Raw genomic sequence first — 17,453 nt, 5'->3', positions numbered from 1 at the left:
AGAGAGGGAAACCGGGGAATTATAGACCAGTTAGCCTAACATCTGTTGTGGGGAAATTGCTGGAGTCTATAATTAAGGATAGGGTGACTGAACACCTCGAGAATTTTCAGTTAATCAGGGAGAGCCAGCATGGATTTGTGAAAGGTAGGTCGTGCCTGACAAACCTGATTGAATTTTTTGAAGAGGTGACTAAAGCAGTGGACAGGGGAATGTCAATGGATGTTATTTATATGGACTTCCAGAAGGCGCTTGATAAGGTCCCACATAAGAGATTGTTAGCTAAGTTAGAAGCCCATGGAATCGAGGGAAAAGTATGGACTTGGTTAGGAAATTGGCTGAGCGAAAGGCGACAGAGAGTAGGGATAATGGGTAAGTATTCACATTGGCAGGATGTGACTAGTGGAGTCCCACAGGGATCTGTCTTGGGCCTCAATTATTCACAATATTTATTAACGACTTAGATGAAGGCATAGAAAGTCTCATATCTAAGTTTGCCGATGACACAAAGATTGGTGGCATTGTAAGCAGTGTAGATGAAAACATAAAATTACAAAGGGATATTGATAGATTAGGTGCTGGCCTTTATATCTAGAGGACTGGAGTGCAAGGGGGCAGAAGTTATGCTGCAGCTATACAAAACTCTGGTTAGACCGCACCTGGAGTACTGTGAGCAGTTCTGGGCACCACACCTTCGGAAGGACATATTGGCCTTGGAGGGAGTGCAGCGTAGGTTTACTAGAATGATACCCGGACTTCAAGGGTTAAGTTACGAGCAGAGATTACACAAATTGGGGTTGTATTCTCTAGAGTTTCGAAGGTTAAGGGGTGATCTGATCGAAGTTTATAAGATATTAAGGGGAACGGATAGGGTGGATAGAGAGAAACTATTTCCACTGGTTGGGTATTCTAGGAGTAGGAGGCACAGTCTAAAAATTAGAGCCAAACCTTTCAGGAGTGAGATTAGGAAACATTTCTACACACAAAGGGTGGTAGAAGTTTGGGACTCTCTTCCACAAACGGCAATTGATACTAGCTCAATTGCTAAATTTAAATGTGAGATAGATAGCTTTTTGGCAACCAAAGGTATTAAGGGATATGGGCCAAAGGCAGGTATATGGAGCTAGATCACAGATCAGCCATGATCTTATCAAATGGCGGAGCAGGCACGAGGGGCTGAATGGCCTTCTCCTGTTCCTACGTTCCTATGTTCCATTTCCCCTCCATTCTCCCTTTCCCCCATTGTTTCTTTGCTCTTTTATTTTAATTTTTACTGTTTTTTTCTATTTAAAAAATAAATTCTCATTTTTTTTGGAGGTGGAAACCATTTTTTTTTAAAAGTGGGTTTTCATTGGCTAAAGACTGGCTGCAACCAGCCAATTGAAAGCCCAGATTGTGAAGATTCATGTGCTCACATCACAGCTGTGCCCAGCTCCATCTTACTAAAGGTACCACACCAGCTGCTGTTCTAATTCATTTCCTGCTCCTCCTCCTTTTCCTGCCAATTTGCTTACCCCCCACCATTGAACCCATTGATACATCGCTGGTGCTCGGTTTCACAAGCACCAGCTGCCCTCCAGCATTTTGCCCAAGTGACAGAGAGAGCAAGGCAGAGGAGTTTAGGGAAGGAATTTGAGACAGTAGGGTCAAGATAGCAGAAGGCTCTGCCACCAATGGAAGAGTAGAAGGAGAGGAGGATGCACAAAGAAGCAACAGAAGTTGCAGGGGTAAGATGGGACAATGCCAAGGACAGATTTGTAGAGGAAGATGATTTTAAGTTCAATCCATTTTGGGTAGGGAGCCAGCAGGCCAACCAGGAAGGGGGAGAGGTGATAGGGGGAGGGGCTGCGTGGACAGGACGCCGTCTATGGCATTTTGGGCAAGCTGGACTTTATGGAGGATAGGTGCTTGGAGTCCAGTAAGGAGGCCATTGAAAAATCGAGTCTAGAGGTGATGAAGGCAAGGGCAAAGGTTTCAGCAGCTGTGGACATGAGGCAGGTTAAACAATGTTGTGAAGATGGAAGTTTGTAGTCTCAATGATGCAAAGGATATGGAGGTTGGAAGCTGAGCTATATGTTGAGAGGATAATGGGATTGTGCACAGAGCCTGGTTCAGCCTGAGTGGACAGCCAGGAAGGGGATAGAGTGAGAGGCTAATTAGAGGAGTTGGAGAGGCAGTGGAGAAGGATATGATACGCAGAGGGGATTTGAGCAGGGAGTTTGTTGTGGGCATGAAGCTGGGTGGGAACAATCTGTCCAAGGACGATGGCAGTTTGAGATGAGGCCACAGTTGATGGTTGCAGTTTTAATAAGGAAAGGGCAGTGCCTGAGCAGAGGGAGGTATTAGTGATGTCAGGGCGAGGAAAGTATTGAGGTGAATTTCTGCAGAGGGTCATAGAATCATAGAAATTTACAGCACAGAAGGAGGCCATTCGGCTCATTGTGTCCGGGCCAGCTGAAAAAGAACTATCGAGTCTAATCCCACTTTCCAGCACTTGGTCCGTAGCCTTGCAGATTATGGCACTTCAAGTGCATGTCCAAGTACTTTTTAAATGTGATGAGGGTTTCTGCTTTTACCACCTTTTCAGGCAGTGAGCTCTAGACCCCCACCACCCTCTGGGTGAAAAAAAATCTTCTCAGCTCCCCTCTAATTCTTCTACCAATTATTTTAAATCTATGCCCCCTGGTTATTGACCTCTCTGCTAAGGGAAGGTCCTTCCTATCCACTCTATCTAAGCTCCTCATAATTTTATACACCTCAATTAAATCTCCCCTCAGCATCCTTTGTTCCAAAGAAAACAACCCCAGCCTATCCAACCCGTCCCCATAGCTAAAATTCTCCAGTCCTGGCAACACCCTTGTAAATCTCCTCTATACCCTCTCTCGTGCAATCACATCTTTCCTGCAATGTGGTGACCAGAACTGTACGCAGTACTCAAGCTGTGGCCTAACTAGTGTTTTATGCAGTTCTAGCATAACTTCCCTGCTCTTACATTCTATGCCTCAGCTAATAAAGGAAAGTATTCCATATGCCTTCTTAACCACCTTCTTTACCTGTTCTGCTACCTTCAGGAATCTGTGGACATGCACTCTAAGGTCCCTCTGTTCCTCTACACCTCTCAGTATCCTTCCATTTATTGTGTATTCTCTTGCCTTGTTTGCTCTCCCCAAATTTATTACCTCACACTTCTCTGGATTGAATTCCATTTGCCACTTTTCTGCCCACCTGACCAGTCCATTGATATCTTCCTGCAATCTACAGCTTTCCTCCTCACTATCAACCACACGGCCAATTTTTGTATCATCTGCAAACTTCTTAATCATGCCACCTACATTTAAGTCTAACTCATTAATATATACCACAAAAAGCAAGGGACCTAGTTATGAGCCCTGCAGAACCCCACTGGAAACAGCCTTCCAGTCACAAAAACACCCGTCGATTATTACCCTTTGCTCCTACCACTGAGCCAATTTTGGATCCAACATGCCACTTTCCCTTGGATCCCATGGGCTTTTACTTTTTTGACCAGTCTGCTATGTGGGACCTTGTCAAAAGCCTTGCTAAAATCCATGTAGACTACATTAAACGTGCTACCCTCATTGAGCCTCCTTGTTACCTCCTCGAAAAATTCAATCAAGTTAGTCAGACACGATCTTCCCTTAACAAATCCATGCTGACTGTCTTTGATTAATTCATGCCTTTCTAAATGATGATTAATACTGTCCCTCAGAATTTTTTCCAATAATTTACCCACCTCCAAGGTTAGGCTGACTGGCCTGTAATTACTTGGTCTATCCCTTTCTCCCTTTTTAAACAATGGTACAACGTTAGCAGTCCTCCAATCTTCCAGCACCACGCCTGTATCAAGGGAGGATTGGAAAATGATGGTCAGAGCCTCTGCTAGCTCCTCTCTTGCTTCTCTTAGCAGCCTGGGATACATTTCATCCGGGCCGGGCCATTTATCTACTTTCAAAGATGCTAAACCGCTTAATACTTCCTCTCTCACTATGTTGATCCCATCCAATATTTCACACTCCTCCTCCTTAGCTACAATCTCTGCATCGTCCCCCTCTTTTGTGAAGACAGATGCAAAGTATTTATTAAGAACCTTACCCATATCTTCCGCCTCCACACATAGGTTACCTTTTTGGTCTCTAATGGGCCCTACTCTTTCCTTAGTTATCCTCTTGCTCTTTATGTATTTACAAAACATCTTTAGGTTTTCCTTGATTTTACTTGCCAGTATTTTTTCATGCCCCCTCTTTGCTTTCCTAATTTCCTTTTTAATTTCACCCCCGCAATTTCTCTGCTCCTCTAGTCTTTCTGCAGTATTGAGCTCTCCGTACCTGATATAAGCTTCCCTTTTTTGCCTTATCCTACCCTGCATGCTCTTTGACATCCAGGGGGCTCTAGATTTGGCAGTCCCACCCTTTTTCTTTGTGGGAACATATTTGCTCTAAACCCTCACTATCTCCCCCTTGAATGCCTCCCACTGCTCTGACACTGATTTACCTTCAACTAGCTGTTTCCAGTCCACTTTTGCTAAATCACTTCTCAGCTTAGTAAAATTTGCCTTTCCCTAATTGAGAACTTTTACTCCAGCTCTATCTTTGTCCTTTTCCATATCTATGTTAAATCTAACTGAATTATGATCACTACCACCAAAGTGGTCTCCCAGTGATACTCCTTCCACCTGCCCAGCTTCATTCGCTAAAACTAAATCCAGAACTGCTCCCTCTCTCGTTGGGCTTGCTACGTACTGGCTAAAAAATTTCTCCTGAATGCATTTTAAGAATTCTGCACTCTCTATACCTTTTACACTGATTCTATCCCAGTTGATAATAGGGTAGTTGAAATCCACTACTATTACTGCCTTATTGTTTTTGCACTTCTCGGAAATTTGCCTACATATTTGCTCTGGGTCTCCAGATTGTCTGCTGTAACTTAGGCAAAAGCGCTGCAGATACCCCGGGAAAAATGGTGACACCGTTCTCCGAGATATACGCCATAATTCTTATCTTAAGAACAGGCACGATGGGCCGAATGGCCTCCTTCTGTGCTGTAACATTCCATGATAAGTGTCAGCCTTGGTTCAATTGGTAGTGCTCTCGCCTCTGAGTGAGAAGGTTGTGGGTTGAAGCCCGACTCCAGGGACCTGAGCCCATAATCCAGGCTCCAATCCCATTGCAGTACTGAGGGAGTGCTGTACTGTCGGAGGTACCGTCTTTTGGATGAGACGTTAAACCGAGGCCCCGTCTGCCCTCTCAAGTGGATGTTAAAGCTCCCATAGCACTATTTTGAAAAAGAGCAGGTGATTTCTCCAGTGTCCCTTAACCAACATCACAAATGACCAGATAGTGTTTTTTTAATCTGATTGCTATTTATGGGACCTTGCTGTGTGCAAACTGGCTGCCGCAATTCCTACATTACAACAGTGACTACACTTCAAAAGTACTTCATTGGCTGTAAAGCGCTTTGGGACATCATGAGGTCATGAAAGGCGCTCTATAAAAGCAAGTCCTTTCTTTCTTTAACACGTAGAGCACCAATCTCTAAATGCAAAAGAAAATAACCTGCTTCATATAAATGTAAAAAGACACGTCGCAGGCAAGATCAGGCCTGGTTTGCTTAAATTGAACGATTTCAGAAATCTAGGAATGTCGGCATAGAATTTAATTAGCCAACTCTCAATCTTCAACTAAATGGGACTGTTTTCATTAGAACAGGGGAAATTGATTTGATAGAGGTGTTTAAAATTATGAAGGGATGGGACAGAGTAGATAGAAACAGTCTGATTCCAGTGATTGAGGGATCCAGAACAAGGGGGCATAAATATAAGATTACATGTAGGCGATTTAGGAGAGAGAGCAGGAGAAACTTTTTTTACACAGAGGGATGTGAGGCTGCGGAATTTACCACCAGAGTTAGTGATTGAAGCAGAGACCATGTCAACACTCAAGAACAGGTTTAGGAATATAGGAACAGGAGTAGGCCATTCAGCCCCTTGAGCCTATTCTGCCATTCAATTAGATCATGGCTGATCTTATCTTATGTGGCAGTATCATATCCCTTAATACCCTTGTCTAACAAAAATCTATTGATCTCAGTTTTGAAATGTTCAATTGACCTATCCTCAACAGCACTTTGGGGGAGAGAGTTCCAAATTTGGTTTGATTGATGGTTAAAGAAAAGGGGGATAAAGAGATATGGGAACAGGGCGGGCACATGGGATTAGGATATTGCTCATGTGGAGGATATACACCAACTCAGACTGGTTGGGCCAAACGGCCTGTGTCCGAGTTGTAATTCTACGTCATTCTATGAAGCTAAAGTTAGCTTCAGACCTGACCCATCGTGCAACGTGAGTGCAAACTGTAAACACACACTACTCCAGAGGATCTCTCTTCTCCTTAATAAGATACCTGCTTTTATCCTACTCTCTCTATCCATGTTTTACTGTCTCCTTGACCTTAGTCTTATGACACAGCCAGCGTTAGCCACATGCACTATCAGTGTATTTTTGAGAACAGAGTGTGTTTTGTAGTTTAAAGGTTTTTGCTCCACTCCTGAGGTACAGCAAGTGATGCCATTTGGATAAGGTTGGTGAAGTCTGTGAGAATGTCCTTGGTACCACAGACACACTGTCACCATGACGATCTGTAAAATGCACACTCAACGGCAATGTAGAAATATCAAAACCGCATCTGGAGAGGTTCAGCTGCAGGTATCTGTTGGGACTGATTTCTTTTATTATTCATTCTTGGGCAAGGCTGGCAAGGCTGGCATTTGTTGCCCATCCCCAGTTTCCCTGAGAAGGTGGTGGTGGGCCTTCTTCTTGAATTGCTGCAGCCCATGTTATTCTTTATCGAGGTTTGATACAACTGAGTGGCTTACTAGGCCTCTTCAGAGGGCAGTTAAGAGTCAACCACGTTGGTGTGAGGCTGGAGTCACATATCAGCCAGACTGGGTAAGGATGGCAGGTTCCTTCCCTAAATTACATTAATGAACCAGTTGGGTTTTTACGATTATCTGACTTTCATGGTCACTTTTACTGATACTAGCTTTTTATTCCAGATTTTTTGAACTGAATTCAAAATTCTCAAACTGCCATGATGGGATTTGCACTCACGTTCTCTGGATTATTAGTCCAGTAACATAACCATTACTCTACCGTACCCACTTTATGATGCTTTATCTGCCAAGGCACCTGGGAAAGGTCTTATCCCACTCTGAAATTGATACTTTCAGTGAGATATATACAATGCTCTCATTTTAGTACAATAAACTAAACTAGAATTTCATCAAGCTAAGAGAAATTTCTCGAAGATACTGCTGGGATTTCCTGGGGGGATTCTCTCCATCATCGGCCCCTTATGCATCTATCCGGGATTTTTGTTGAAAATACTGCAGCCAATCAGGAGAATCCCAGGGGAAATTCCTAGCGAATACAATCTCCCAGAACAATAATTTTGTTATTCCAAATCATATCTCTAATCCAACTGTAGATTTCCTCTCCCATTCTAGACCTAGGTTAGATAAAGGTTTCCTCTCTCTCCCAGCTGAAAGAGCCCTGTGGGGAAGGTGGGACCTATACAAGCGGGACAGGTTACACCCAAGCAGGACCAGGACCGATGCCCTCGCGGGGGTGTTTGCTAGTGCTCTTGGGGAAGGTTTAAACTAGAATGGCAGGGGGATGGGAAGCTGAGCAGGGAGACAGAGGAGGGGGAAACAAGGATAGAAACAAAAGACCGAAAGGGAAGAAGCAATAGTGGAAGGCAGAGAAAACAAGGGAAAAAAACAAATAGGGCCATAGTGCAAAATAAAACTAAGATGACTAGCAATCTTAAAAAGATAAGTCTAATGGCATTGTGTCCTAATGCGCGGAGCATTCGCAATAAGCTAGATGAATTAACAACGCAGATAGATATTAACGGTTATGATATAGATGCAATTATGGAGACATGGCTGCAGTGACCAAGGATGGGAACTTAACATCCAGGGGTATTCAATATTTAGGAAGGACAGGCAAAAAGGGAAAGGTTGTGGGGTAGTGTTGTTAGTAAAGGAGAAAATCAATGCAATAGTGAGGAAGGATATTGGCTCGGAAAATCACGATGTGGAATCTGTATGGGTGGAGCTAAGAAACACCAAGGGGCAGAAAATGTTGGTGGGGGTTGTCTATAGGCCCCCAAAATGTAGTGGAGAACAGGAAAATAAAAATGCATGCAAGAAGGGTACAATTTTAATCATGGGTGACTTTAACATACATATAGATTGGTCAAACCAAATTAGCAATAATACTGTGGGGGAGGAATTCCTGGAGTGTGTACATGACGGTTTTCTACTGCACACAGTATTCTCGATGTGGTCTCACCAATGCCCTGTACAACTGTAGTAAAACATCTCTCCTTTTATATTCCATTCCCCTTGCAATAAATGACAACATTCCATTTGTCTTCCTAATCACTTGCTGTACCTGCATACTAACTTTTTGTGATTCATGTACTAGGACACCCAGATCCCTCTGTACCTCAGAGTTCTGCAATCTCTCTGCATTTAAATAATATATTGCTTTTCTATTCCTCCTGCCAAAGTGGACAAGTTCACATTTTCCCACATTATACTCCATCTGCCAAATTTTTGCCCACTCACTTAACCTGTCTACATCCCTTTGCAGACTCCTTATGTCCTCTTCACAATTTACTTTCCTACCTACCTTTGTGTCATCAGCAAATTTAGCAACCATACATTCGGTCCCTTCATCCAAGTTACATCTCGATACTTTTACCACACTGATGTCCTAAAAGACCGTCATCTAAATATCCTTCCAACAAAGTGCACCTGCATGATGCATGTACATGTACTCACAGCCACGATGAGCGGAGAGTCACTGCATATCTCACCCCTGAAGACAGCGCACAGCTGAAAGGAGCAGGCATTCATAGCAGAAGGGCCCTGTAACATCAGGTCCATGAGTGCTTTCAGAGAGCCCACCCTGGGACTCGATGGGACAGAGCGGTGTGAGGGAAGATGAGGTTGCGACCCTCCCTCTCCCCGGGTCAGGGCTAGTACCATGCTTCTCATATAATGTGTTCTCGCCCTATTCACTCACTCAATGCCTCCCAGGTGATGCTACTTAAGTTGCAATGTCACACTGTTTAGTGTCATGCAAATAATATTTAAAAGGGTGTTTTGCAGTCAACATTCTAAAATATGCTCTTTAAATATAGAAGTAGAGAAGATGTTTCCATTTGTATGGGGGTCTAAAACTAGGGGCTATAAATATAAGATAGTCACTAATAAATCCAATAAGAAACTCAGGAGAAATTTCTTTACCCAGAGAGTGGTTAGAATGTGGAACTCGCTACCGCAAGGAGTGGTTGAGGCAAATAACATTGATGCATTTAAGGGGAAGCTAGGTATGTACATGTGGGAGAAAGGAAAAGAAGGATATGTTGATAGGGTGAGATGAAGTAAGGTGGGAGGAGGCTCATGTGGAGCATAAACACCAGCATAGAGCGGTTGGGCCGAATGGCCTATTTCTGTGCTGTGAATTCTGTGTAATTCCATGTAATTCTATGCTCTTCTCTTTCCATAAGTATTCACAGTGGCTCCCAAGAAGACAGCACCACACAGCACCCCCGCACCATGCATTCCACCCACTAAAAGTACTATTGTAGGAACACCCAACCCACGGATTTGGATAGTCAGTCTGAGGAGGGGTCACTGGCTGAATCACAGAGCGTGAGTGAGCACGACCATGTGTTGATGGCAGTGGAGCAGCAGGAACCTGCTGGCTGAGTCCAGCTCACATCGTTCCTGAGCTGCAGAGCCCTGGGATTTGGACCTCATGGGGTCTGCATATAAAAGAAGCATCTATCTGAAATCCAGCGTTTTCTGTGCCCATTAAGTGGTATTTCTGGGGTTCCAACCTTCAAGGAGCTGCCTGGTTCGGCTTTAGCAAGCTGGAGAGTCGGAAAGGGAGAGCCATTCTGCCAGGTTTCACTGCACTAATTGCGCTTCAATTTCAGCTAGGTGCTCCCAGCAATCAAAGCTCTGCAGCCACAGTGTTAAGAACAAGCACTCACCCCTGTATCCATTGGCTAGCACAACTCAAAAAATCCCACCAGATTCGTACAGCATGGTCTATTTCTTATAAGATTGTGGTGAATACTCATTAGATAAGGGCAGTGGAAATCTGGAACTCTACCCCCTAAAAAGCTGTTGAGGCTAGGTCAATTGAAAATTTCAAAACTGAGATAGATAATTTTTTGTTGGGCAAGGGTATTAAGGGTTACAGAACTAAGGCGGTAGCTGGAGTTAAGATACAGATCAGCCATGATCGAATTGAATGGTGGAGCAGCATTGAGAGGCTGAATGGCCTCCTCCTGTTCCCATAATCAATTTCCTACACTACCAAGGTCGAACTCTAGCTCCCTGGCTCATGTCTCACTCCTTATCTGAATACTTTCAGTATCCTGTGTACATGAGATTCCTAAAAATATTAATTGGTCCCTAAACTCTGAGATTGCCTAGTGATAAAACCTTATTTTATAATCGTGGCAAACATGTGATTAGTTTCCCAAGAATTGTTATGCTTGGATTGGGATTTCAACAGACTGCTTATAAAAAAAGTGTTGCAATGAAATAATGTTTCAATATATTATTATTGGATCCTCGTCAAGAAGCTACTAGTACGCAAATGAAAACATCGTGTCTTAGATTATCAATATCCATTGCATTGGCCAATAAAAACATCCATTAGATTATCAATAGCCATTGCATTGGCCAATGAAAATATCTAATAGATTATCAATATTCATTGCAATGACCAATGAGAACTTAAATAAGTGGAGAATTTCTTATGTTTGGAAAAATATACATGTGTGTTTAAGTGTCAGCTCTGAATGAGTCCTCCTATTTAATGGGAGTAAAGGGGTAGTGGTTTGGTACACAGACCGTCTGTACTGTGGGGGCATAAACCATAGGTGAGCCCAGGACGTCAGTGTTAGTCGGCTGAATAAAATTTCAATACAGTTCCACTGCACTGACAGAAGTGAGTAGTACTGAGGAGTTTTAGGTAGAAATGAGTAGTCATCAACAGGTGTCTCTTAGGCCTGAAGCTGCAGGAGGAGAGGGCAGCTTGCAGCATAGGAACATAGCAACAGGAGTAGGCCATTGGAAGTACTGAGGGCGAAGGAAGTACATGAGTCACAGCAAAAACTGCCCAGGGCAGTGGATTTGAAAGAAAGTCTTGCATTTATAGAGCGCCTTTCACGACCTCAGGATGTCCCAAAGCGCTTTACAGCCAATGAAGTACTTTTGAAGTGTAGTCACTATTATGATATAGGAAACAACAGGGGATGCTCCCTGGATATGATGCTTCCAATAAGATAATTAGGCCAAATGTGTCCTGTGCACTTATATTTGTGAGCCTGGCATTTGATAAAGCCTGAATGGCTTAAGGGAGATTGAAGTGTGTAGCCTAGTCCACAAAGAGCTGAAGGAACAGTCAACCATCTAAACTGAAGGTCAGGATTACCCTCAGCCTTTACACTACAGTGTCCTTCCAGGCACTCCATTGTCCTTTGCTGGAGACCCTGTGAGCTCATTTTTGGAGGCGTCATTTGTAGTCACATATTCAGGCCTCCACAATAGCTCGGATCTCAGCTGCTTCTATGCTGTTCCACGTACTTTACTATTGGAAACCATCTCCTCATTTTGCCCACCATGCTGTCTGAGCACAGAGGCCTCTGAAATCCCTCCCTCACAATTGTCTGCAGCTGTTCTCCAAGCAAGTTGAAGCTATCTGCGATGGTTCCTCGGAGTTTGAAACCCAAAGTTCCCATTGCAGCAGTAGGAACATTCATGAGAGAGGCACCTATCAATGGGTCCAAAACCTACATCACTGAGTTGCCACTGGTGTTACCAGGTGTTCAATGCAGTGCAGACAAGCATTCCTTCAAACCAGCGAATAGCTAGCCAATACCACCTTCCCCTGTTGTGTATTTGGAGGCTAGTGTTTGCTCAACACAAACCATATTCTAACATCCTCCATGAGAAAGGTCTGTATCCCATGTCAGCTCAGGGACGGTAGTCCTCATTCTGAACCTTTCTCCTCATCGTTCCCCCACCCCTGCTACCCTTTCATTGGTAATGGCCTATGCTTCACCCCATGATTCTTCCTCTACATCACTGACTAATTTTGTCTCGATCCATGCTGGTGATCATTGCAAGTGTGTATGTGGTGATGGTGACCAGTGTTCTTCAGGTGCACACTGAAGACCACCTCTTGCACTGTGAAAATAATAGATGGGACATTACAAGTATCTCAGCACATTAATCCATTTGGGTACCGTTCTATCAATATGTGAACTATTAAGTATTTTTGTACAGTGTGCATGGACATGTTGATGTGATGTGTAGTGCCAATCACAGAATGTGTGATTGATAGGATAATCCAGTTTGAAGCTGTGACTCACCGGAATTCAGCAGAACAATGGCTTTCAGGCAGATGTACTCCTCACACTGGAGTTTTAGCAGTCGAAAACGTGACACTGTTGCTAGGAGCATATCAAATATTTCCACCATCCCTTCGACACATTTTCCTTCATTCCTGAGACAACAAATTGAAAAGCATAAGTTTAGCGCTTTTTCAAAAAAAAATGACAGCTCTGCAACTTCCTGGAATTTTTTTATCCTTGCCATTTGAAAAACAAAAGACTGGGGGCACTAAATTGGGCCATGTAGCACCCGTTGTTTCGGCACTACATGGCCTTTCTGCCATCCAAGATGTGATCTGCGTTTCCAGCGTGACATGCGCCGGACGCCATCTTGGTATCGGAGTTAGTGCAGGTGCAGATAACGAATGCTGGAATCAAGTAAAGGAGAGAGAAAATGGCTTCAATCAGTGTGCAATGCTAATTTAAAGTGATAGATACCATTTTGGGACTTAACGCTCATCTCAATGCACAGTCTTAACCCCGACCATCTGAACGTGTCTTAGAGTGCCTGGAGGACCCCCCACCAGCGCTATTTAAAGGGACTATGCAGGATTTACAGGTTAGTGGCTGAATTATTGCTTCTGGCTGCCCAAACATTTACAACTGTTTTTGGAGGTCTCCTACACTTGACTATGAGGACGCAGGGACATAGCCTAATATGAGCCAGGACGTGCAGGAGTGAAGTTAGAAAATGCTTCTACATGCAAAGGGTGAGAGACGTTTGGAGCACTCTTCTGCAAATGGCAGTTGATGCTAGCTCACTTATGAATGTTAAATCTGAGATTAATAGATTTCTGTGAACCAAGGGTATTAAGGGGTATGGGGCTAAGGCAGGTGTATGGATTGAGGTCACAGGTCCACCATGATCTCACTGAATGACGGAACAGGCTTGTGGGGCTAAATGCCATTGCCACTTGCTGCCTCCTGATATGCACCACCTTCTCCTGCAAGAAAGCGGGACATGTGTATGGGTGATGTGCCTGTCATGGTTGAATACCTGCCAGTGTGTGTGGCCTGTGAGTTGTGGGTGGGCGGTTTGCAACAGTGATAATATGTAAGGATGAGAGGAAGCATTTGGTTGGAAGAGTTGAGTACTGATGGAAAGAGTTTGTTGGTTTGTGGGTGATGGGGGGTGTAGTGCGTGGTGCAGTTGGTATGAGACACCACTTGACAGTTGACCCCATTCACTTTGACCACTCATGTCAAAGCATTGAACTTCTTCCTGCACAGCATCCATGTTCATGATGCTGTGCACCTGGCATTGACTTCGTCCCCTGCTGCCTCCCACTGCCTTTTCAGTATATGTCTGGAGGGCCTCTTGCCCCCCCCTGCAGATATAAGTTGTCCCTCCTTCTGTCCAGCTCTTGCACCCAAGGTTTCTAGTGCACCAGCAGAGAACCTTGGTGCATGCATTCTCGCAGGCCTGGTACCAACTCAGATCGGCAGACTGGTGAGGTCTGGCATGCAGATTGGAGGATGTGGGATTTAGTGTTGTGCAACCTTTATTCAATGTTTTAACTTAACTCATCAGTATGTAAACATAGGGATGGGACCTACATCTGTGCTTTACGTGTGCGATGTCTGATCTCTGTTCAGACTCTGTGCAGATAGCAGGCTGTTATATTCAGCAAATAACAGGTACCAGCTATCTTTAAGAGATTTCCAACAGACAGCCTGCCTTTAAGAGATTGGCGCTCTCCCTGCTGGTGGAAAGTGCGAACTGCATGGAATCCTCTTTCAACGCTGAATCCTCAGGCCTGACAAAAATCTCGTCCTGCCTGCGCAAGGACCATTGGGCGCGGGGTAATAGCGGATCGTGCTACTCCCGCCCAAAAACAGGCCCTATCCAATTTTCCCCCCTGGATATCTTCATTCTTTTTATGAAAATAACCGGCTATGTAAACGGTGTTATAGACAGATTAATGAGTGGGCAAATCTCTGGCAGATGGAGTTTAATTTGGGCAAGTGTGAGTTGGCAGTGAGTGGGCAAATCCACTTTGAACCCAAGAAAGATAAGTTGGAGTATTTTCTAAATGGTGAGAAATGAAGAACTGTAGAGGAGCAGGAATTTGGGAGTCCAAGTACACAAATTATTTAAAGCTAGTAAACAGGTTCAAAAAGTAATCAAAAAGGGTAACAAAATGGTGACCTTTATCTCAAGGGAGCTGGAATACAAAGGGAAGGAATTTATGCTTCAGTTGCATAGAGCCATGGTCAGACCCCATCTGGAGTACTGCATTCAGTTCTGGACACCGCACCTGAGGAAGGAGATATATTGGTCTTGGGAGGGGATATTGCGCAGATTCATCAGAATGATAGCAGAGCGTAGAGGATTAAATTATGAGGATAGATTACATAAACTTGGCTTGTATTCCCTTGAGTTTAGAAGATTAAGGGGTGATCTAATTGAGATGTTCAAAATGTTAAAAGAATTTGATAGGGTAAATACAAAGAACCTTTCCTCTGGTATGGGAATCAAGAACGAGGGGACATAATCTTAAAATTAGAGCTGGGATCTTTAGGGGTGAAATCACGAAGCACTTTTTCACACAAAGAGTCGTAGAAATCTGGAATTCTCTCCTCCAAATGTCTGTGGATGCTGGGACAGTTGGAGCTTTCAAGACTAAGACTGATAGATTTTTGTTATAGGGATATCAAGGGATACAGAGCAAAGGTAGGTAAATGGAATTGAGGTACAGATCAGCCATGATCTAATTGAATGACGAAACAGGCTCAAGGGGCTGAATGGCCTACTCCTCTTCCTAATATTCCTATGTAAGCAGTGTTACATTCCTTTAGAATAGAGATTGAAATCAAATGAGTGCTTCGCAATTGAAAATACATTGGTGTTAAGTGTTAGATTAACTACTTAGGTGCTTGATGCTAGTAAAACGAAGAACATTGCTTATAGTGAAGCAGCTATCAAGCGGCATCAACTGTAGGAAGAAATAAATATCAATGCAGGCACAGTCATTAGGGTTGGTGATACAGTCTTTGCTGATACTACTGCCAATTCCCAAAGTTTAAAAGAATTTTCCAAGGACAACACTGTGGATTGGCTCTATCCTACAAACATCTTGAAAAAAAGTTAAAACACCTTAAATACCTTCGGAATGAATTACAATTGGACTTCCCTGTGCGTACCTCCTGCTCTGTGCTGCTATTTTCTTATGCCTGCAGAGACTGGCCCAGCTAGCTCACACATAGCATCACTTGGCCACTGGGAGCTATCAAGGATGAGAATTTTAAATTTGAGGCATTGGTGGACTGGAAGCCAATGTAGTTCAGCGAGCACAGAGTTGATGGGTGAACGGGACTTGTCGTGAGTTAGGATATGGACAGCAGAGTTTTGGATCAGCTTAAGTTTATGGAGGATGGAAGATGGGAGACTGGCCAGAAATTAGAATAGACGAGTCTGGAGGTAATAAAAACATGGATAAGGGTTTCAGCAGCAGATGGGCTGAGGCAGGGGATATTACAGGGGTGGAAGTAGGCAGTCTTGGTGATGAAGTGGATTTGGGGTTGGTTCAAGCTCAAAACTCAGCTCAAGGTCAAATAGAATGCGAGGTTGCGAACAGTCTGGTTCAGCCTAAGACAGTGGCCAGAGCGGGGGATGGAATCAGTAGCGGGGAACAGTGTTTGTGGCGGGGACCAAATATAATGACTTTGGTCTTCCCAATATTTAATTGGAGGAAATTTCTGTTCATCCCATACTGGATGTCGGACAAGCAGCATGACAAATCAGCGGCAGTAGAGGGGTCGAGAGAGGTGGTGGTGAGGTAGAACTGGATGTCGTCAGCATACATGTGGAACCTGATGTGTTTTTGGATGATGTTGCCGAGGGCCAGCGTGTAGATGAGAAATAGGAGAAGGCCAAGGATAGATCCTTGAGGGACACCAGAGGTAACAGTGCAGGAGCGTGAAGAGAAACCATTGGGCGGGGTAGGTGGTGGAAGGTATAGCCAGGTGGAGAGGCTTCAGTAAGGGGGAAGGTGTCATCACCCGTGAGCCAATTTTCCGTCATGGCCATGATGTCAATGTAATCATCCACAATAAGCTCATGGATGGCAAGGACCTTGTTCACAAGTGAACCGGCATTCTGGAAGGAGATGCAGAGAGGGGCGGATAGTTGATTCGCTAGCAGAATCCACGAGTTCAGCGCTGGGAAGGGTGAATGGGACGGGAAGGAGGTTGGCAAGCTTAGCTCTCAGCAGGTATGCTGGGTGGAAAAATCAGTGAGGGAGGAGGATGGGGTTGCTGCTCATAAGGAGGCAGCGACAAGTGCCTTGATAGGCCCTTCGAAGGATGCCAAGAGAGGCACAGAGGGAAGCTGTGAGCTCATCCAAGAGGGAGTCAAGCCTAGGACGGTGGCATAAGAATATAAGAGATAGGCGCAGGCATAGGCCATTTGGCCCTTCGAGCATGCTCTTCCATTCAATGAGATCATGGCTGATCTGATTCTGGTCTTAACTCCACTTTCCCGCCTGTTCCCCATGTCCTTTGACTCCCTTGCTGATCAAAAATTTGTCTAACTCAGCCATGAACATATTCAATGACTCAGCCTCCACCACTCTTTGGGGCAAAGAATTCCAAAGGTTCACAATCCTCTGAGAGAAGAAATTTCTCCTCATCTCTGTCTTAAATGGGCGACCCCTTATTCTGAGACTATGCCCCCTAATTCTAGATTCCCCTATGAGGGGAAACATCCTCTCAGCATTTACTCTGTCAAGCCCCATCAGAATCTTGTATGTTTCAAGAAGATCTTCTCTCATTCTTCTAAACTCCAGTGAGTATAGGCCCAACCTGCTCAATCTTTCCTCATAAAAAAACCCTTCCTTATCCGGAATCAACCTAGTGAAACTTCTCTGAAACACCTCCAATGCAAGTATATCCTTCCTTAAATAAGGGGACCAAAACTGTACGCAGTACTCTAGGTGTGGTCTTACCAGCACC

General features: G+C 44.2%; 1 protein-coding gene across 1 annotated transcript in view; it reads right to left on the bottom strand.

Moving 5' to 3' along the window:
- esr1 (estrogen receptor 1) overlaps window positions 1-17,453 on the bottom strand; it is a 228,103-nt gene that overhangs the window by 21,685 nt on the left and 188,965 nt on the right. Inside the window, exon 6 of the mRNA XM_067989369.1 lies at window positions 12,480-12,613. Within this exon, the coding sequence (XP_067845470.1) occupies window positions 12,480-12,613 (134 nt within the window). The remainder of the gene's footprint in view (window positions 1-12,479; window positions 12,614-17,453) is intronic.

The sequence above is a fragment of the Heptranchias perlo genome, chromosome 8 (assembly GCF_035084215.1).
Source record: "Heptranchias perlo isolate sHepPer1 chromosome 8, sHepPer1.hap1, whole genome shotgun sequence".
NCBI classification, from domain to species: domain Eukaryota; kingdom Metazoa; phylum Chordata; class Chondrichthyes; order Hexanchiformes; family Hexanchidae; genus Heptranchias; species Heptranchias perlo.
Note: the sequence above shows the minus strand (reverse complement) of the source record. Positions and strands in the feature narration are given on the sequence as shown.